Here is a 23,360-nt window from a genome sequence, read left to right on the forward strand (position 1 = left end):
GGAAGAGTAAACACTGGTGTTACCAGTGATACTAATTAAAATTCTGTTCAATTCAAGTTAAAGGCTCTGCTACAGGAACAGAACTTTATTAGCGCAGTAGTAGTCGCAGTAAAAGCAGCAGGAGTTGCTGCAGAGGTTGGAGTCTGACAGTAGTCATTTAGCAACTGTGTGAATGTTAGGGAAGCTTCACTTTTAATGTAATTAATAACCAAATAAATGCAATTCAAAATTTGTCATTATTTTGACATTAAAAATCTTAGATTATAAAAATTTCTCAATTTAAAATCCCTCTTCATCTTTGTGTTGTATTAATATTTTCTTTTGTTTTTGTTAGTGTCTTGGGGATTTTTTTTTTGTTCCACTGATTCCTATAATAGTCCTGCGATGGACTGTTGACTTGTCTCTCGCCCAGTGTCAGCTGGGATAGGCTCCAGCCCCCCACCCCCTGCGACCCATGTAACTGTATATCCTGAGGAAGGTATTTGATGAATAAAATGCATTTTGATCATAATTGCAAGACAAATTCAGGGAATTTCAAGAAATTAATTAAAGCAGCAGGAGCTGAAGCAGTGGTCGGGTCTGGCAGTAGTAATTTTGATGACACTGTAGCAACAGCTACTCTTTAAATGTAATTAACAAACAAATGTAATTCGCAATTAATTATTTTGACTTTAAATAACCTTCAATGAATGTTAAATTTAAAATACTTCTGCATCTTTGCTTTGTGTTGTGCAGTGTTTGCTTTCTTCTCTTTCCTTTTTCATGTTCTGTTTTGTTTTGTTTTATGACATTTATTTTGGTCCCATTGATTCCTTTAAAAAGGAACTGCAGTTAATTTCTAGTGTAACCTAGAGTGTCTTAGTCAGCTGAACATACAAAAACACAACATTTGTCTATAGGTATGCATGCAATTCAGCTATATAGATTAATAGTAGTAGAATAATACAGTAATAGCTTTTTTTTCCAGCTGCCATTTTAACACTAAACTGTAGGGTAAACACAGGTGTTTCTAATAATACTAATTAAAGTGCTGTTGAACTCTCTGGACCTTGATTAGTATCCTTGGTAACACCTGTGTTTACCTTACTATTTCACATTAACATAGCTGCTGAGAGAAAGGTTTATTCTGTATAAATATTTCCATGGGTTTAAATTATTTAAATTAAATTATTATTTAACATGATTATTATTATTATTATTATTATTATTATTATTATTATTATTATTATTATTATTATTATTATTATATATAAATTATTTCCATGGGTTTAAATATTATTTTATTAGATTATTTTTTAAGGAATTTCTACATCAACAACAGTTGGAATGCAGGTAAAAGGACCCCCCAGCCCCCCCCAAAAAAACAAAAAAAAAGCCCAGTACTTCAGTTGGTCACATGTAAAATGTTGAGTCTTGTTCATTAAGGGTTAACGCTCAAACCGTCAGAGCACGTGTACACGTCACATGACGCACAGCACCGTCAGCTCCTACTTTTCCGCATCTGTCTGTGGCTGTTCATTCGCTAACTTTAGCCATGTTTACCCTAGTTTACTTTGTGTGACATTTCGTGTAGCAGCGGGTCGTGCTGTGCGACAGTCGGACGGAACTCTGTTTTACATGCTGACAGCCGAACACTTCAGTCACTTCACGTTCAGAAACAAGAGAAGAAGAAAGCTAGCCTGAAGTAGCTAACTCAGCTAACAGCTGTTTAGCTTTCAGGAGAATAACGTCGCTGAGAGGCAGCCAACCAGGCAATAAGGTGAGGAGGAGGCAGCTCAACGTGGAACTGATTCTTTTTTTAGGTTTGTTGGTGTGTTTAATCAGCCTTCAGTGACTTGTGGAAAGCAGGGGTGTAACTGAGGTGATAATTTAGCTCATTTAGCTTATATAGCTCGTTGCTGTAATTTAAATCTCTTGCATTTTTGAGTTCATGCGTGAAATAATTCTCTCGTCAACTATACTGAACAGACTTTGATGGAGTAACTAGCTGCAAGACTTGGAGATCATCATAACACTAACTGCACTGTCAGAATTGGTTTCCCTTTAATTCAGACCCGTTATCAATCGATCTAAGTGTTTTCTCAGAACTCTTGAAATTTTAACCCTAAAATATCTCAAAATATTACTGTAGACTGAGCTTTTGCACACGGTCTTGTCAACTGTCCATGGTACTGAAGAGCCTGATACATGTTTTAAGTATCTCAACAGTGTGATAAAAGCCACATTAATAATGTACAAAATTCATAAATGAAGTATATGGCACAGCAGTAGTATTTGTACATGTATGTGTTACATTATGAAAAAACCTATGCATAGTAAACTGTCAGCCTTGCTACATTTTTCTTGTTGCCAGTTTGAGGCAGGTTGACAAAAGCTGAAGGGAAAATTCACCACTTTTTATACTGATGGCTGCGGTTACTAATTACTTAGAAAACAGGTCACCATCATGCATGAACTTGAAACTTATATCAAGTCATATTAGGTAGAATTACAGTAGTTAAGTTTTCTACCAACCCATAAACCTCCAAAGCCACAAAGGTATTACATTTTTGAAGTTTAAAGTGAACAAAAGCATATTTTATAAATTCAAATGTGTGGCATTTTAATTATATGAATGACAAAGTGATAAACAGATCATAAAGATAGTTGTCAGTTAATTTTCTCTCAAATTACCTTTATTTTATGAAATAGTTCTGGTTCAGCTAACTGTATTTTTTTCTTTTCTGAGTGTAGCTTCTATGACCTACGACTGTCTGCCCCGATCAGAGGATGTATCCGCCTTCCAGAAAGGATTTCATCTCTCTGACACTCAGTGATCCTCACAGTCACACTTACAACAACGGCAAACATCGGAGACAGTCCTGCTGGAGGGTGAGTGCTCCTGTAGTGCAGTATGCAGATCGTGGCTCTAGGCGGACCTTTGCTTTACGACCTCAGCTCTTTTGGTACAGGACTAGTATTACCAGGGGACCTCATGTGATTCAGAAATGACCCCACCCCTCATTTCTGTGTTTTGTACGGTGCATTTGCACGGGAGAAACAAAATCTATATTTTACATTCTGTCTCTGCATAACATCAACATTTCAGAAGCGCAGCATCAGTTTTTCAGCAGCCACATTAATTATATAGTTCAGAGATTTTTTGCCCACTTTCTGCATGTGTTAGAAGAATAGACATTTGCAGCTCGTTTACATCAAGTGACAGATGCTTTGTGGCTGTACTTTTTTTGTTGCTTCTTTTCTCTGTCATCGTCAGTCATTTTCAATTTCAATATCAGTGTAGCCTATCTCACAGCACAACAGCTCTGTTCAACATATCATGAGCTGCAATTAAATTTCATACTTGGCCAGTTGTCTGACAACAGAAAACGGATCTTAAAACAAATTACGACCCCAAATCACAGAGATGTCGATTTGCATGGGATTAATATTATCACATGAGCTCTGTGTTTGGTGAAATATGGTAGGTAATTTGCAGTGGAATTTTTACTTTACAGACAACAGACTTTTGAGTGAGAAGCCCTCAGTTTAATGCAAGTGATCTGCCTCTGTAGGTCTATACACATCACTTCCATGGGACGCACAGTTGTGGTTGATGGCAATGGGGGAAGATATGAATAACCTCTTCTGTCAATGTACATAATATTATATGGTGACACAACAAATGCAGATGCTTCCATACAGGGTCCCTTCATGATTTGAGGAGGATGAAAATGATGTTAATCATACTTCATGCCTTCAAAATCACCAGCTCTTACACCAGTTGAGCACCTACAGGGCATGGGAGATTTTGGAGCCACATGTTAGATAACACTCCACCACCATCATCAACACACCAAAAGATTAAATACCTTTTAAATAATTAAGTCATAGGAAAGGAGTACAGGAACTGTTCTGGAGGCCCAGAATGGTAACACCTTACAAGGACTTTATGTTGCTTTTCCCTTTTATTTGACACCCATCTTTATATTGTGATGCAGTGCATTTTCTGAAAATGAAATTTATAAACTATTTCATTTGATGTAGCTATCCTGTAAATGTTTTTATGTTGCCATAAAGCTGCACTTAATCGTAAAGAAAATTCTCCAACCCTGTAAATGGTCACATTGATGGGTGACCATTGATGGGTTGATGGGTTTATCAGTTATTTCTCTTTTTTAAAGATCATTTCTGGGGGCATTCTGCCCCAAAGAGGGGGTGACATGCAGCAAATGGTCACAGGTGGGAGTCAAACCAGTGGCTGGTGCAGAGGACTGACAACCTCAGTACATGGGGAGATACAGGAGCACCCCAGGTTTATCAGTTCTGACTGATGGTGTGCCAAAAGACTCCAGTTTCTTGGTTTTGTTTCTGATCACTTCACTCTGATAGAGCATCTCTGTTTTTATGAAATGTATCTTTTTTTGTGACAAATCGATTCCTGGGTTTTAGTCCCCCTTTCTTCTGCCTCCTTTGCTGTGGAGCAGCCTGAACTTTCAGACTCTTCAGATAAAAGCATCCTCTGTCTGAGCACATTATGTGTCTTATCACTATAGCAAGATAAAACAAATTCTGTTCATCTCAACATCTCTCTTCTGTTTCCCTGCATGTTTTCTTTAATCTTGTTTTCTTTACTTTCAAATTTCTCGCTTCTCCTTATGCCCTCTCACTATGAGTCACTCTCTTCTACTCTTTTGGTTCAGATTTTAAAGGTGTATTGTGCTGCACTCATTGTTTCACATAGTTTTGCTTGTTATTCCTTGCTCAAGGGGATGCGCTGCTTTGTTCACAGATTTTCTGTTTGGTCCTTGTACAACTGGTCTTACAGCTTTGCTCATAATGTGGCTATCTTGGTTGTTAACTGATTAGGACTGTGTGACACAATTTTATTAGTTCAGTGGCCTCCTGTGCTTCATTGCAAGGATTAGAAATTCATTTTTTCACCAAGCAATTAGAGATTTCTTTGCTCTGTAGATGTCAGGTGCATCATACACCAGCTGGGTCATTTACCATCCTGCATTTGATCCACATCAACTGACACCTGTAGCACAGACCTGGAATGCACCATGCAGACAGAAGTAATCAGGGAAAAGCAGAAAGGATGTGCTGTTCTTGGGAGCAATTGCTGCTTTTCCGGAGAGTTACAATGTGTCAATACAGAGAAATATAGGACATTGGTGTATCCTGTTGCACAGCAACATGCAATTATACACATCAAGACACAGCAGGTATGTCAGTTTGCACAGAAAACAATGGATGCAGGTGTTTTGATGCAGACAGAGACCATGTCAATTTCCTTTGGTTTTATACAGTGGTGGAATATAACTAGGTACATTCACAAGAACTGTGCTTCAAGGACCAGTGTGAAGGTTTTAGAGGCATCGAGCCATGAGCTTGCAGCCAGCAAACACCTCATCTCACTCTCCCCCTCCAAGCATGTAGGACAGTGGTGCCTAACCCTGGTCCTCAGGGCCCACTGTCCTGCATGTTTTAGATGTTTCCCTGCTCCAACACACCTGATTCAAATGATCAGCTCACCATCAAGCCTCTGCAGAAGCCTGACAACAACCTGATCATTTGAATCAGGTGTGTTGGAGCAGGGAAACATCTAAAACATGCAGGACATGAGGACCAGGGTTGGGCACCACTGATGTAGGAGAACCTAAAGTGGCTGTAAAACTTATGTAAAATATGAAAGGCTGTATGTTGAGCCAGTGTTTGGTTTGTCCATTCTGGGCTACTTTGGTGTTTATACAGTTTTTTAGTTTTAAATTCTAGTTCTGCCATATTCTGCCAATAGATCTCCCTCTATCTGACACAGTGGACCTTACAATTTTGTGGTACATTTCAGTTTTAAGTTATTTTATAATGCTACTCCACAAATATTGTACATTTTACTCCACTACATTTATTTGACAGCTTTAGTTACAAGATATTTTGCAGATTTCGATTACTGATCCAAAATATAAATAAATGATTATATAGTACTATAGGTTAACCCAGCACTGCCCAACAGTATATAAAGCAATCAGCTTTCACCCCACTGTTACCAGCTGGAACATTAAAATGATGTACATATTAATGCATACTTTTGCAGGTCTTTTATTTTTAACACATTTTTACACTGCAGTATTGTTACTTTTACTTTAGCAAAAAATCTGAATATTTCTTCTACCATTGTTTTTTATAGAGTCTGTAATATCTTCTAAACAAATCTTAATTTTAAACAGAGTGCCCTCTTTCATCTGTCTCAAAAATTGTTTGGAATCCATTTTTGCATCTATCCATGAAACATTAAAAAGCATTTAAGAGATTATTTTCATTTGGATTCAGAAAATCTGCAGACACCTTGATCATAAGCAGAAAATACTTCTTTAATCATCATTTCAACAAGATTACCTCTGGCACTTTTTTTGGTTTGTTTTTAAAAAGCAAAACGGCGTGGTCAGCTCTCATAAAACTAATTCATAAAGCTGTCCACTGACTTGAAAAGGCAAACTAGCGCTCTCATCGACTGATCTGTAACAGTTTATTTTAGCAGTATATCATCAGACATTTCTTCCATAAAGGTTTATAGCAGAGAAGTCCATCTTGCCCCTCGTACCTGTGAGTCGTCAAATTTGATTGCGGTTCGTGATTTCCCCCTGAGAAAACTATTCTCTGCAAATCATGTTCCTCAGCTTGACGTCTCAGTGTTTGGTCCTTAGACAGTGAAAAGGACCTGTTTTGCTACATGCTTTATCCTCATTCACACTGGTCTCCAAACACACGTAAGCTCTGAAGCTCACATTTATATGTATGTGAGAGTGGTTGGTTCAGCTGAGTAAATTTCCCTGCCTCCAGCCAAGTGCAGGTAGAGATAAAGATTAATTGTCTTTTCTTCATTGCACCGTATCACCTATAAGAAGAAAAATGTAACATCACATACTACATACAAAGTACACTGCTGTTCGGATATTCAGTTGGCACTGAGGGGAAAGACTTGTTGTTAACAACTTATACCACAAATGTCTGGTTGAAAAAAATATGTGTTAAGGCAAAGCATAAGGGGAAAAATGGAAGAGAAAGATTTTTCTTTTTTATTTGCTTGTCGAGAATTAAGTTGAAACGTTGAGAAGTTGAACCTTCAGTATAAGTGCCATGTATTTTGAGAGTTAAAGTGAGAGTTTAAATATCATTTAAATTTCATTCTCAAAATGCAAAAATTAAAAAAACAATTCCTCATTTCCTACTTATGCCTGGCCTTAACACTCTTCTCTATCCCTGCACTTTCAACTTCTCTCCCTGCCTTCTTCTGTGAATAAGACTTGGTTTGATATCATCACGTGACAACTTATGATCACCTGCCATCACATCATTGAAGTTACATGCTTAGGTCAAGATTGACATCCATGGTCAAAAAATCTATTTTATTTAATATAAATATTTTCAGTTTGCATGAAAAACTATGGCTGCAACTTATGATTATCAGTTAAGTTTCTACCATGCAGCTAATTAAAATGTAGTTCATTAGTATTTGTGACGATGCTGCTCTGTCTGTCTTGTTATCAGTTCATTTTAAGATTATACTGAGATGAGCTTTGTGAATGCTTACTAGATCAAAATGGATATTGATGGTTTTGTTTTAGTGGCAGTGAGAAAAAGCCATAAATCACCTTATGTCATCTACAATTCTGTGCATGTCACACATTGCCACAAAATATAATATTGAATCAATGTTCTTTTGGTTATTCCAAGCCCCATCAGGAAAAGATATACACAAAATTTGTAAAGATGCACCATTAGACAGAAGAGAATATATTGATGCTGTGGTAGTGAATGAACTATAGCACAGTAAAATGAAAATGTCTCCTGAGATAAAGTCTGCTGTGTGTTCCGTCACAGCTCGCAGGCGATGGCTCAACAGTTTCATGGTGTTGCACAGGTGTTAATTAGAGCAGGTAACGGAGTGGTACCACTCCGCCTGTTAGCCATTTCTCCTGAGAGACCCTGAATCTGTCCCTCCCTCTGCACTGCTGGGTTGAGCAGGTTAGACTGTTTATTTGTGAGCGGTCACTGGGTTTAACGCATCGGGTGGAGAGACATGCTGAGTTTAAACAGGGTGAGCCAGATAAGGAAGGCCATGAGTCTTTTTCTTCTTTCACCCTGCTATTTTTAAAGGATGCATAAACAGATTTGTATGATATTTTAAGAGGGGTGGGGGATGTTAGAATGTGTGATTTGGATTCAGAGCTGTTAGGCATGTTTCAATGGAGTGAGCTCTGTTTTTTGTTTATCTGCATACAGAAATGGAAACAGCTATCTCGGCTCCAGCGAAGCCTCATCCTGTTCCTGCTGGCTCTGCTGCTCATATTTGGACTGCTCTCCTATCCCAGCATCACAGAACAGTGGAGAGGTAAACAATTCCCACACAACACTCACACACACACTCAGGCAGAGACAAAGCCTGTCATTAATTCTAATGGTGTTGCAGCATGATGAGTTGAAGCTGATGACTTGGATTGCCTGTTTGTTGTTTTTGGTGGTGATGATAAATTGCAGTCAATTAGTAAAACACCACATGAGAGGCAGTGTTAGTTTCTTTCTTTGTTTAGATTCTTTTTGAGCTTGTGTGTTTGTGCACGCCTGCCTTATTTAACTCTTAGATACCTCTACATTTACTGTATTTGAGTTTCAGTCCACATCCACACTAAGATGGATGAATCTGAAAATACTCCTCTCCATTTGGGCTTTCCACCCACACCTAGCATTTTTTTCCACTCCCAAAAACCTGAATATATCTGAAAATCCTTCCCCACAGTAGATAAATCTAAAAATTCCTTGCGTTTTAAATGGTGAATGGACTGCATTTATATAGCACATTTCTATTCTACCAGCCACTTGAAGTGCTTCACAACACATGCCAACATTCACCCACATTCACACATAATCTGATGGCAGAGGATGCCATGCAAGGTGCCAGCCTGCTCATCAGGAATAGTTAAGGTTTGCTGAAGGACACTGCGAACCAGGAACCGTCTGATTACTATATGTTCTACCTACCGAACCCTGCCGACGAGAGGCATTTTGGTACCAATGGGTAAAACTGAACTTTTGGAAAAGGATAATGTTCTATACGCCTGCCCAGACTTGATCAGGGACCGTGTGGTAGTAAAGTTGGGAGGACAAATTCCGGTGGTCATCTCTGTGAAGAGTAATGGATTCTTCTGTCAGACAAAAAATAATACAGTGATAACTTATATAACATAGTTAGCTGACAGTGTTGTTTTGTTTTCTTGATGATTGTGTGTGTCTGTGTGTGTGTGTTTGTGTAGGGTTGTCTGACAAGGAGGACTGGCTGGAGCTGAATGACAGAGAGCTGAAGACCATTCTTCCAGGTGTGAAGTCTATATTGGGTCCAGCTGCAGGTAAAGCTCCGGCTCCTGTGGCAGGGCCGCATGTGGGGCCAGCGTTGGTACCAGATGTGGGTCCAGATGCTGTGGTGGAGCCCAAAGGACCAAACATCCCCATTTTGGCTAAACCACCCACCAAGGTTAGACTCAAATTTCCCAGACATTCATTAAATAGTTTTAAAGAATTTGCCAAGATTAACTAATTTTCGTCTTCAGTTTCAACCAATAAAACACTTTTACAAAACTAATAAAAACTGGGTACCTTTACCTTACAACCTGGTAACAACATGGTAGTGTAGTAATGATTTGATAGTAATTAAGCAATATAATGTAATATCCAGGTAACAGCTTGATAATAACAATATGAATATGAGTATATCTGGGCAGTATTAGATTTAAAAGTTCAAACCAAAGGGTAATATGATGAGGATGAATTTAAACATTATATTGTGATAACTGGCAATTTTGACTTCCAAGAATTTTCATGTTATTTTAAAGGTATTACACTGATTGTGGCTTCGAATATTCTGAATGCATCAGCATATATTACTTCATCATTACCAGGTTATAACCCCATAAGTGTCACTGTATTACCACTTAATAATTCAAATATTGTACTGCTAATAAGCTTTGTATTGTTAGGATAAAAGAAAAAAATAATATTTTGCCTCATTGCCTTTAAAAATGTATTCCTCATTATTAGCCTTTGATTTTAGCCTCTTATCACCCTGTTAAATAATTTTCAGTCTAATATTACCCAGATATACCCATTGTTAATACCAAGCAATTGCTTGGTTATTGATTTCATATTTACATGGTATTACTCAATTATTGCCTTTTTATTATCAAACTATTGCCCCATTATAACCATGATATTACCAACCTGTAATTCTCATGCTTGTGTACTTAGTATTAATCCATGGCTTTTTTGTTACAAATCTAAAACAGTCCCTTATGTGACAGCTCCACTTTGTGATTAAGTTTGTTAAAATGGTTATAAAAGATCAGTCTTGATACCATTACTCTGTGTGGACTATGTATGTAAATACTTACTAGTCCTTAAATATGAGGCGCTCATGTTGTCCCTCTTATTTCTAGCTTTAACTGTTTGTTTATGTACAGAAGAAGACATTCCCAAACAAGAGAGGTCCACCGAGCCTGCAGAAAGACGGAAATATTTCAGACACAGTCGGCGGGGAAAAGCAAGAGCAAGACGTGGCTCAGGATGGAGAAGGAGAAGAAGAGGACAAAGAAAAGAAGATTGTCAGGTGATCCGTTTGCTACTTTTCCTTATAAACAATTGTGCATACAGTTTTGGAACTGTTGAGAAAAGTATATGTTAAGATGATATAGATCAGAAGATCAGAATCAAACATTTTCCAGCTGCCTCCAGGCCCTTTTTCGCTTGTTGCAGTGCATGGATCAATACTTCAGGCATAACACAGGCTTTCACTCATGCAGCTGGAGAGGAGCTATGATCGAAGCCGACCAGGCCACAGAGCCTCCACCCTCTGCCGATGAGAAAGAAGCTGCGGCGCCGCCAGTTCCAGCCAACCCTGCTAACAGTGTCCCACTGGAAGGTCAGTATTTTTTAATTGCTGAAAATTATCTGGAATTCTTTCCAAGAACCACACACAATCAGTTAACACAAGATATTATGTTCTGCAACCAACAGTTCTCCATTGATCTGTTTGTTTTTCTGAAGAATCCACAAATTGTTTGGCGAATCTGTAAAATGTTCATCACAAGATCAAGTCTAAGATCAGTCCATGTCATGGCTTTACATGTCTTGTTTTGTCTGACCAACAATCTAAAACCCTAAAAGATTTTCACGGAGAAACCATAACACTGTTTCTAGTCTTTTAGCCCAGTATCATTGAGATCCTCCTCCCCAATATTATTTTGTTCTGTCAAGAATTAAGCAAAAAATTCAAACTTTTTCTTACTTTTTGAGTCCACAGGGAAACTTTTCCCCTCAAACAGATTCTTTAACGTGATGTTGTCCAGCTCTACTGGTGTATGCTGTTTAAAGCCCAGCGCCTCTTTTCACTTAAAGTTTGAACATTTCTAACTTGTGGGATAAAGCCCTGCTGTGCTCAAAGCAGCAGCCACAGAATACTCCTTCCACTGAAAATAATCAGAAAATGTGCACTGTTGAGAGACATTCCTAGAGGAAACATCGACTTTTAAGGTTACACTTTAATTTCTTATTCATTCTGTTGTGGACTTTTGTTTGTAGTTTCCACTGGAACTGTGGACAGACTGGAGGCAGTACGTGATGCCTTCAGACATGCATGGAAAGGTTATAAGGACTATGCCTGGGGTCATGATGAGCTCAAGCCCATCTCCAAGTCTTTCGGCGAGTGGTTTGGACTGGGTTTGACGCTCATCGATTCTCTGGACACCATGTGGATTATGGGCCTAAAAGAAGGTACTGTATGTCACGTATTCAGTCTCTCAGGACCAGGTATCATTTCATATCAAATGGGTATCATTTTATTTTATGAAGGAATTATTGTGTATGGATCTTAATTCTTTTGTTCTCCTATTACTGTATATATTGGTCATTAATAAGGTTGCTGATGCTTGGACGCTTACCTGTTTAAAACAATACTCATTTGGGACCTCAGTTCAGTCTTTGGCTTGTGCTCAGCACAAACAGACAGTATTTGCTGACTTTCTCTGTATCAGCAGGGGTGCAGGTGATTATGCTTTTATTTCATGGGACAGTGGAAGTAAGAATGAAGGAATTTATTTCACAATAATGACCTGTATACTGTCCCACTTATCCTGATATTACTACAAACAAAAAATCAAGAATTTGACACAAAAGCTTCCATTAATTCCAGTCAAGTCTATGATCAGAGCTGCATTATAGCAGCAGTCTGTGTTTCAAAGCAGGGATCTGCTATTCAGAAATAACAGATCGTAGAGTGGCGTAATTCACGAATCAGAATTAAGTATTCAACAAGGCTGTCTAATAAGTATATAAAAGACAGTTTCACACTTACATTGCAAGAGTACAAATATGAAAGGGAAAAAAAATCAGGGGGTGTGGAGAAAGAAGAGAGCTTACTAGTAGCCCGCTCCTCATCTCTGCTTGGTACTAAGCGGCTCAACGCTACATTAGCTGCTAGTAGCTAAAACACCTGCACAGGTTTGACAAGGAAGAAAAATGTATTGAATAAAAATGATAATATCTGTGGTTCTGCTCCATTAATGTTGATCCTTTTTTGTTTTTACTGGCCAGCATGTGCCAAACATTGCTATGAGTTCCATAACGTGAGAAATGTTAAATTAGTGGAGTTTTCTTTTAAGTATGTGACAAAACCTTGGTCAGAGACTGACTTAGGAGATTGTCAAAAGACCAGTTAATCATGTCACTTATATCTAAAAACAACAACTGTAACATCTCTGAAGCACCATATAATATATTTCATCAAATGCAGTTCTTTTTCTGTCTCTCTTCTCCCACTCTTACCCCTTCTACTCTGCCTCACTCCACACAGAGTTTGCAGAAGCAAGGAACTGGGTAGAGAAAGAGCTTACTTTCAACAAGAACGTGGACGTAAATCTTTTTGAGACCACCATCCGTGTCCTTGGGGGCCTGCTGAGCACCTACCATCTGACAGGAGATCAACTTTTCCTAGAGAAAGCTGTGAGTCAACTCTGTACACAAGCTACCTCTCCAGGAGGAAAATCAGTCAGTGATTTGGGTTCCAGCTGGTGAAATTAGGTACAGGAAATTAGGTGGTGTGTGGTGTGTGGCTGAAATGTAAGAGATGGATCAAATACTTTTCCCAGATTTTTAACTATATGGGTCTGAGAAATTGTGCAGCCATCAAGGTTAACGGAAGAATCTGTAAAAAGCTGGACCATCAAGGAAACAGTGCTGGATTTCTGACGTACCTTAAATTTAGACAGCTGGGAGAAATCACTGATTGTGGTAGAATTGTGTCAGTTCAAAACAAGCATTCTTTTCTTCTCTTGTCTAGTTGTTTTAGAACAACAGTGAAAAGCTGTCAGTGTTTCAAGAAATCCGGTTCAGGAGAGCCTCAGGAGCCAAACGGTTACAATAACAGCAACATTACTGGTTTGACTCCAGCCAGCTACCTTTGTTCTGTGTCTTGCTCCTCTCTCTACCTGCCTCTTTGCCTCACTCTAATTGAAAAAAGAAAAAAGAATAGAAATCAGGTTTGTTTCTAATTAATGAGAATGCAGCCCACATAGCTGAATCATTAACCATGTTGAAGAATTGACCAGGTTTATAGCGCCTCCTCAACCTCGCTTCATTTGCAACTTAACAGGTAACTTCAAGACTATCACAGACTTATCTTAAAATAGTTGCAGCTTTAGTCTGGTCTAGATTCAACTCAATTGCAACAAGGGTAAGAGCTACTCTAGGACAAAACTGAAGCTTAAATTAATCCTTCAGAGAGGCAGGTTTAACTTCTGTTTAGTACTATTTGTGAGGCAACATAGACTATTTTGAATATCTAAAATCAGGGGCATCCACACTTTCTCCCTCTGAGGGCCAAAACTGAAAGTGAAGTGGTGGACCACAGGCCAAAAGGACACACCTATTGTAATATATTTTCATTATGAAATATTATGAACCTCAGTGTCACTCTGCCTGCAAAAAAAATCACTTTCACCTATAATTCTGTTTCTTCTCTCTACTTAAAGAAAGATCTAGGGTCCAGGTTGATGCCTGCCTTTAAAACTCCCTCAAAGATCCCATTCTCAGACGTCAACATTGGGAAGGGAACGGCCCACCCCCCTCGATGGACGTCAGACAGCACACTGGCAGAGGTCACGAGCATTCAGCTGGAATTCAGAGAGCTGAGCCGCCTCACCCAGGAGCCACAGTACCAGGTCAGGACACCAGGAGAGCGTCCATTACCGTAAAATGTGCTGCTGTGTGTGTGTGTGTGTGTGTGAAATAATTTTGATTTGACGTTACTGGCAGTTCTCTGAGATAGAGTGGAAAAAAATTGGAGGCAGTTAATGTGAATATTTCCGGGGTTCCAATGGTTTCAGTTCAGTTAAAATCAGACATTAAGCACAGCCTGCAAACACTTGTGTGATTGAAGTGACAGGCGTAAGCGAAGATTTGCTTTAAATCCATCATGTTGTCAGTTTATGAGCGAATGATTCCAGAAACCAGAGCTCATGCCTGACGATTTTCAGTGCAGTCTGACATGAACTTGAATAATTTCTGTCATAACTTTGAGCCAGCCCTGTGAGACATAGCTTTTGATGAGCCTGATTTCATCAAAGTGTGAAATTGCCAATAATTTTCAAATGATAAATTGTTTAAAACAGTATTTTCCAGACATATTAGCCCACACATCAGCTGTGATTGAAGTGAGTTTGTAGGGTTCATTATCTCGTGTCTAGACATTATCGGTTGCTCTTTGTTTCCAGGAGGTTGTGAATGAGGTCATGAAGCTGGTCCACAAGCTGCCGGGCAAACAAGACGGCCTGGTGCCCATGTTCATCAACACTAACAGCGGGCAGTTCACCCACAAAGGAGTCTTCACACTGGGCGCCAGGGCAGACAGTTACTATGAATACCTTCTCAAACAGTGGATCCAGGGAGGAAAGACGGAAGACGAGTAATTCCAACTTTACATTTCTGAGTTGATGTTCTGTGTTTTTGTGAGAAAACACTAGATTAAAAGGTGGAACAACACAGCCATAGAAAAACAAACCTAGTGTGTATTACTTTAGAGACAGAATGCTAAACATTAATGCAGAGACACATTGGTAATTTACATAATTCAGTTTCAAAGTACCGAGACACATTTAGAGGATAACGTGGCCTGATATGACATTCAGTATAAGTAGTTAAGCTGTATGGCTTACAAGTTGTTACATCAAAGTAGAAGCTGGAACATAATTCAGTATTATGTACATTTTTAGTGGAATTAAAATATTCTTTTACAAACTTAAAAAAAGCTAATTAGATTTAAAAATTAGATGAAAGGAGTTGTTTTTGTTTACACGTGAAGACTTTGGCTGATGTGCATAATGATGTTTTATGTATTTGCCATAATGTGATGTATGTCAACATCAGAAAAATATTCTACTTTTTAAAGTTGATATTCTCTAAACTATGCAGCTACAGGCACCAGAATTGTTCATGACTTGGTTTGGTAAATGAAACAAACCAGGTTCAGCCCCCTTGTTAACAATGACCAAAGCCCCCACTGCCCAATTCTACTCACTAATATTCATATCTGTAACATTTCCTGTTTGTGTTTTGACCAGACTGTTGGAGGACTACCTTCAGGCTGTGGAGGGAGTGAAGAAACACCTTGTGAGAAAGACGGGGCCCAGCAGATTGACCTTTGTGGGAGAGCTGTCCCATAACCGCTTCAACCCTAAGATGGTAGAGATGCTCCTTGGAAGTCGATGTGGGAAATATGGGCGGTTTAAGTGGGTCACAAGTCCCTTAATTAACCTAGGAACTGCTGAAAACTTCAAGTAATATTTTGTGGCGTTGTATATTAGGGATCAACCAATTATTTGCCTGACCGATTATCAACTCCAGTATTCAACATTTTTGTGATTGTTGGAATTATTTTCTTCATCTGATTACTGATAAAATACATTCATTTAAAAATTCTTCTTTGGCTCTGATGCAGCCGCCTCTTTCTGTCTGTACTCACCACCCTGTAGTGTTGTGCAGTGTTGCTCAATGGCTCGCCCACAGCACTATCTGATTGGTCACATGTCATGAGTAATAGTCCGTGAACACTGAAGGCTGCTGTGCCACAGACAAGCAAAAAGAAACTGGAACTGCTGTAGTGAGGGAGCACAGCTGTTTTTCAAAGAGACTGCAGCAGATGTTGCTGGAGTAGCAATAAACATCATAGTATTATCAATTTCTGTGATGAGAAGGATACCCACTTTCCTAGTTAAACTACTGAAAATGCCCAAACTTATAACCATAGCAATTTATGAAACGAACATAAGCTGTCTTACTTTCTGCCATCATCATTACAATCTGGTGCTGAATTGGGACTACAAATTGAGGACAGGGACTTTGACTTTTTTTATTTTCACCCTATTTATTTCCATAAAACATTGGTTTATTTTTTATGTGAATTTTTAGTTAACTTTATAAGAAATGTTTCTTGGCGTTCCTTGCGGCAGTGTTCAATGATTTCAATGCCATGGACGCCTTAGCTGATAAACAGATGCAGCAGGGACCCACTAATACATGCATTGCGTTGAATATTTGCAAGTCATCTCACATTTGCGTTTACCTGTAGCTGACGAGTCAGCAGCAGTTGTAGCATGGCTGATGTTAACTATTAAGCCTCACACTGCATTTTTTTCACTGGTGGTTTCTGAGCTGGATGGTGTGTCAGAGTCTCTTCTCCTGAACAGAACGATCAGTTTTGGTTCACAGTAATACTGCTGATTTGTCAATATGTTTCAATAATATGTAGCTATCTTGTTCGCTGTCATAGATAGGAGCTACACAGTGATTTAGTAGTTAAGATATCTCACATGACTGCACAAGGATTCATGGTGAGCCTTTTGTCAGCGTTGTGTAATGTAATGTTTTAGGTTTTTCTGAATAAATAGACTGATCTGTCTTGGTTAGATGATAATGTGTATTTTCAGACATAATTTCATAAATCATCAAACAATAATTTGCAGGGGCCTCCAAATTAACTTAATGGACCAGAATGCTATAAGGCATTTAAAGTTTATTGCAAATGTATATCAGTTCCAAATATCTGTTACACATAACACTGAAAATCCCATATCGGATCCTATTTTATATTATATATGTATATATTTTGTGGTCTACTGCGTTTTGGAAGTACCAAGAACATCACAACAACCCCATAAAGTACTTTGCACACTGCTGAAACCCACATCCACAGACAATCCCCACCTTGTTAAATCAATCAGCTTTTGTGCTTCTGTTGAATCAGTCACTCATGCAGTCAGTCAGTCTCTTTACCAGCCAGTTCAATCAATTCCAGCTCTCATCATTATCTCTCATCATTTCTCAGTCTTACCCTTCCTGATTGCACCCCTCTCTCTCGCTCTCTCTCTCATCACTCTGTAGGACCACCTTGTGTGCTTCTTGCCAGGAACCTTGGCACTGGGGGCCCATAACGGCCTCTCAGGGGACCATATGGATCTGGCTGTGGAGCTGACGGAGACGTGTCACCAGATGTACACACAGATGGAGACTGGTCTGAGCCCAGAGATCGTACACTTCAGCCTGCAGGCCAACGATGGCCGTGACGTTGTTGTCAAGGTGACGCTAATAGCAGACAGGGGACATTCAGTTCAGTCTTGTTCTTCTCCTTTTTTTTAAATCAACATTTTATCATTGATATTTAAAATTTTTTAGATCTTTTTCTTTATGTTCTCCATAACTTTCATGTGCAATCTCTTTAAGGAGAAGTTTATATATCTGTGTCTGTTTTAACCTTGTATGAATGCTTTCTATTGAATTCACAGCCTGTGATTTGAATTAAATTTTAAGATAAAGTAGCATAAATAAGTGAGAGCCCACTACTGATTCTTGACTGAGCCTGCTGAATATAATTTTAATAGTCTAAATTTGTCATGGGAGTTGTAACAATAACCTTCCTAACCCTCCTCAGTGCTCATTTTATTTTTCATTAACTGCTCCAGGTTTATCGAACCATCCACTATATTTGTACTGCCTTCATTAACCTAAGTATGAAACATTTAGAAGCTCACTCTAAATCTAGGAATAAAAACTCAGGTAAAGAATATCAGATTAGGAAGGATTTATTAATGTGTTTCAGAGTGAATTAAACACTGCTGGAAATGGGGAAATGTGCATTCAGAGTTGATTGTTCTGGTGAGGTAAAGGTTAGGTAAAAGAAAAAAAAAACAGAAATAGAAGAATACTCAAGTAAAGTGAAGTTCAGGAGGGAACTTTGCTAACTTTAAAGCAAACTGTAGAAGTTCCTCATGAGTCATGTTGTCCCAGGAGGTTTTCAAAATATCTGTTTTCTTCATACTCAAAGCCGTAACTAACATAACTCACATCTCACCAATATAGCATAGAAATATGTGTCACTTGTGCAGTCGTACTTTTGAATTCTGAATCTGCCTGTTAAAATTTGTATTTACTCTGAAAGGAACAGTTTATCCTAAAATGGCATGTCATGCTTTTTAGCCATATGACACTTGGCTGATGGTGCTCAGAGCACAGAAAATACATTTGAAAAACTCAACAGTAATGTCTCCTCTCAGAAATCATGACCCAGTACTTCAAGATAATCCATAGACCTTGTTGTGAGCAGTTTAACATATAAACTTTTTTTCTACCATCCACCAAACATATAATCATATAGAAGTGTGCATCTACTCATTGTGTGACAGCACAGGGTGCAAACGTTTAATTTTATTTTGCACAATTTAAAAAATATACAAAAGATAACAAATAAGATACAGTGCAAAATATGTATGATCGCAACAATAATAAAATCCATTTACAAACGTTAATGGTATTCTTCTCAGCTGAGCTGTAACAATAGCACCACTGAGCTAGCTAGCATGGTGATATGGTTGGTGGTTGTAGTTCAGTAGAAAGCAAATAGTTTCTACATGGTACTGATTACAACAAGGTCTCTGGGTTGCCTTGAGTAATCAGACCATGATTTCTGGAAAGAGCCACTGGTATTGAGTTTTTGAAATATATTTTTTGGTGCTTCAAGTCCCACAAGCTGAGTGCCATCTAATTCATTATATTCAAGAGAAGGCAGACATCTCTACAGGCAACATCTCCAATATTTTGCAACTCAAATAAAAAAAAAAATCTAGATGGATAAATAGCACGACAGGTAAAAGGAAAAAAAAAGCACACTGATGCTGCTCTCTTGATAAGATGTCTTGAGAAAAGCATTTTCATTTTCTGTGGGACAGACTGCTTGAATAAGGGTCAAACAAATATCTTGTATCTGATCTCTTTTTTATTAAGTTTGATATTTGTTGACAAGTTCTCTTTTATCCTTCAGCCTGCAGACAGACACAACCTGCTGAGACCAGAAACAGTTGAAAGTCTGTTCTACATGTACAGATTCACTAAGGACGCCAAGTACAGAGAATGGGGATGGGACATACTGCAGAGCTTCAATAACTACACTAAGGTACAGACAACTGACTATAGCTTTAGTTCAGTTTACAAGAACGTACCAGGCAAATTAATTACTGTATATAATTAAGCCGTATTAGGCTATACAGCTGCAGGGCTTAAAGGGATAGTTTGGAGTCATTGAAATGGACTTATGGGTAGTCAGTGTATTACTTACAGTAGGGGGGCATGCTGACCAGTAGGTGGTCAGCATGCATAATCTGAGCTACCTCTTTAGGAGCCACTGCATTAAAGATGTATAATCAACACAGAGCACATGCACAACTGTGCCAATCCTGTCTAATGGCCTCATTGGTATAAGTCTCCAGACATTTATATCCATATAGCACCTGACCAAACACCTGCCTGTCTGCAGGTGCCCGATGGCGGCTACACGTCCATTAACAACGTCCGTGACCCTGCTAACCCTGGGCCCCGAGACAAGATGGAGAGTTTCTTCCTGGGTGAGACGCTGAAGTACTTATATCTGCTGTTCTCTGACGACATGGAGCTGCTCAGTCTAGACAAGTATGTATTCAACACAGAGGCCCATCCTCTCCCCATATGGTCCTCCCCACCTTAGTGATGTCACCGCACAGGAGAGGTATGTGAAGTTTGGGCCCACAGAGTCCTGTACGAGTCAAAGACTGTCAGTGCCGCTCAGTCAGGCACATCTGTCCACACTGGACTGCTGTGTTGAGCAGTAAAGCAGATCTGTGCCGTCCACCTGTACTTTGATACATTTCCATGTGGAGGAGTTTAATTAGTTTTTGTTCTTTCCTTTTTCTTTATTTTTCCTAAGGAAAAGGTTTGTGTTAGAGCTGGTCTCTAATGTAAAAAAAAAAAACTTTTTTAAAATCAGTTGTCACTTGCTGGCACTAACAGGAGACAAGATGTAAAAACAGTGTGAAGGCTTTATTACTTTGGTGACAGGGATAGTTCTTATATGTATGGATGTGGTAACAACAATCATGTCTTCCCTGAGTTTGTCTTTGCCTGCATCGTCAGGTGTCATGGCTGTGAAGGTGTCCACAAATTCATTCTCTTAATTCACATATGTTTGAAGGTGCAGTAACCAGTAATGGAAATCTGTGGAGCATTTTTCAGCTTAATTCATATTTATACACATTGGTCTAGTGGAGGAATGACATATTTGTAAGTCTTTGCTTTGCACTTGCTCTTATAAAAAAAATGACAAAAAAAAAGTTAAGGTACTTTTTAGTTAATTTTGGGACATCTGTCCCCTGTATTGTCCCATCCTAACTGTTAGGAATAGTGGACAACTACAGTCCAGTGTCCAGGGACCAGTTTCAGAGGCCAGTGCCCTGCTGAAAATCAAGCAAGCAAATTTAGAGTGTTCCTAATACCTAACACGTGTGTCTTTAATTCATTAAAGACTCAGTGTAAAGTATTTGGATGGTTATGACCAGTACGTTGGCCATGACTTAGGAACTACACAGATATAATTATTCAAATCCTTATTGGTGCAGCCAAGTCTGTTTCAGCGTTTATTTTGTTTGTTTTTGAGCTCATCAGATTAAAACACTAGTTATAATGATTATTGTCACCAAGATGAGACAGTTTATGGGTCACTGATGGGTCTGAGTTAACTCACTGATGCAGCTCCTTAGCAGCCTGCTGCACTGCAAACTGACAGGTGTCATGGCTAATATTATCCTGCAGTTTCCTCTGCCTGACTCACACTTTTAATGTCAGTTAAACTGTCAGTTATTTTGCAGCTCAGTGGCTGTGTAAACCTGCCCTGTATGAAGCACAGACCTAGAGGAACAGATATCAGCACTAGCTAGCATGGTTACTGCTATGATCAGAGCAACTGATGTAATATACAAGACACACATGTTTTCTGGAGGCAGCTCACTAGCTGTCTAGCTTTGGCTCGACTGGTTTGTGGTTGACAATTGTCTATCTTTGGATTGCATGCAAAAATTACTCTTGTTGGGAAGCTTTAATTGCATTGCTAGAAACATAATGAGTTGTCTGCAACTAGAGTACCGTTATCTTCACCACCGACCTCTCCTCTGCTTTGCTCCGTGTTCCTCTGGGTAGAGCAGAGGAGGGAAACCAGCCCAACTGTAAATGACAGAAAAATTTAGTTAGCTGGGGGTGGGGGTGGGGGTTGGCCACCCCACCAAGGCAATGGCAGGGGAAACACTAACTTAGTTCAAATTTCACCTCCCAACCTAAAGCCTTCCAGCCGCCAACCAGTTTTCCAGCCAGTGCCCAATCAATTTCCAATCACTTATAAAGAGATGAAACTTCAATCCCAATGCCCAGTATTTATTTACTGAGTGAAGCTCACACTGAATCGTTGTTTTTTTTTCTCATTTATGTATTAACAATGACAGTGAACACAAAAATGGTCCATTAAGTGTGAACAAAAAAGGTACACTAAATGCTAATGATGTGTAGTAGTTGATATTTGTGAGCAAGTCTGTTTAAACTGATTTCTCCATTTAAACAGTAACTGCAATAAACCTCTTAGTTGGCCAGTGAGCCTCCCCTAAAAAATGTGCATTTTTGTGAGTTGATGAGTTAGTGGAAGCTTGTGAACTGAAATGCTGCCTGAACTGTCACTGCTCCTCCTGGTAGACAGATAAAGCATTGCAGCTGGTTTCCACATGTGGTGCTTTGGGGCATTATAAGGCATGGCCACATTCACAACATCATTAAGGGAGGGGGTGGTGGTGTCTCATTATAGCTTGGGGCTTTAACCCAAGCAAGGATCTGCTATGTATCTGTCAGGGACCGTCACGGACCAGTGGGGAAAACTACGTGGCTGCATCTGTAAAACCGATTATTTATTGAGCACCACAGTCACACATGGAGCAGCAATTCTTTTCAATACCATTATTTAAATTTAAATATGGTAAAGCTTACTGCACATTCACACCTCTTGTGTTTTGAAAGGGAAAGTTGGTTGTTGTTTACTGATCTTTTCATTTAGTGAGTGGTCATCAGGTTTAAGTCATATTTATATGACTTAAACATTTAAAAATAAAATGTTTATAAAGGTGCAATCAATTAATCCGTCCTGAATGATTTTCAGTCGGGGCTATACACATACTGACGTCTTATTTTATTGATGAATGTATGCAATTGTTCTGTGATTGTTTTTTTTTTAGTTTGATAGAGGAGCACCTTGTCAGTAAGTGTGTTTACATGCACTCTAGTTCCCTGGTTTTGAGTCTCATTCTGGTTTTGATTAAATTTGATTATGCATTCACACTTGCTTTACATTATATGAAGGGGAGTTAATTAAGGCTGCCATGCAGTCTTAAATTTATGTTGCTGTGAAGTTGAATCATAATAAACCATCTCAGTGCGTCATCATTTCCTGTGTCAGGGACGATATATATGCAGCCCTTCATCCATCCTCCTTCCACAGGAGACTTGCTTAAGAAATGCAGTTTGTTGAATTGTTTTCTTCATACTTGAAGGAGTTTGATTCATTGCTGTTTAGTAATCCCTGACTCGCCATCAAATGTGATGTAGAGCAGTGTGGGAGAGCGTGTTTTCCATATGCTAGCATTGACGAATCAATTTGAAGGACGTATGCAGTGTGCTCTAGGTGCTGCTTTGAAAATGGTTGAACTCACACTCTGTTACTCTACTGTCACTTTACATTCTTCAGCCCAAAAAGGACCCATACTTTGGATCATTCTCCTGAAGTTATCAGTTTAAAACAGACGTTATGTTCAAGTTTTAACCATCTCCTTCTGTCTAACAGATAGCCATATACTGACTCATGTCATTGAATGTGCACTACATTTGCCAATGCTCTGCTGTGCCTATTGAAATGTATATTGTGCTATAGTGGTTTGGTTCTG

The 23,360-nt window shown here is 38.9% G+C and overlaps 1 protein-coding gene across 1 annotated transcript; it reads left to right on the forward strand.

Annotated features, from left to right (window-relative positions):
• Positions 1-1,480: 1,480 nt before the first annotated feature.
• man1b1a (mannosidase, alpha, class 1B, member 1a) lies at positions 1,481-20,430 on the forward strand. Its single transcript, XM_084745876.1, has 14 exons — positions 1,481-1,759; positions 2,734-2,871; positions 8,266-8,374; positions 9,294-9,511; positions 10,494-10,639; positions 10,833-10,951; positions 11,611-11,802; positions 12,881-13,029; positions 14,058-14,246; positions 14,799-14,989; positions 15,645-15,765; positions 17,464-17,658; positions 19,397-19,528; positions 19,889-20,430. The coding sequence occupies exons 2-14, from the start codon at positions 2,770-2,772 to the stop codon at positions 20,093-20,095; spliced, it is 2,070 nt and encodes a 689-aa protein (XP_084602002.1). The 5' UTR covers positions 1,481-1,759; positions 2,734-2,769; the 3' UTR covers positions 20,096-20,430.
• Positions 20,431-23,360: the final 2,930 nt, after the last annotated feature.

This window comes from Lutjanus erythropterus, chromosome 20 (genome assembly GCF_056507025.1).
Source record: "Lutjanus erythropterus isolate fLutEry1 chromosome 20, fLutEry1.hap2, whole genome shotgun sequence".
Taxonomy (NCBI): Eukaryota; Metazoa; Chordata; class Actinopteri; order Lutjaniformes; family Lutjanidae; genus Lutjanus; species Lutjanus erythropterus.

Bases quoted from the DNA above. Each gene is read 5' to 3' on its own strand.
- man1b1a (XM_084745876.1), top strand. From the start codon at position 2,770: ATGTATCCGCCTTCCAGAAAGGATTTCATCTCTCTGACACTCAGTGAT. The intron at 11,803-12,880 runs GTACTGTATGTC...CACTCCACACAG, and splicing joins GATTATGGGCCTAAAAGAAG to AGTTTGCAGAAGCAAGGAAC. The intron at 19,529-19,888 runs GTACAGACAACT...GCCTGTCTGCAG, and splicing joins GCTTCAATAACTACACTAAG to GTGCCCGATGGCGGCTACAC.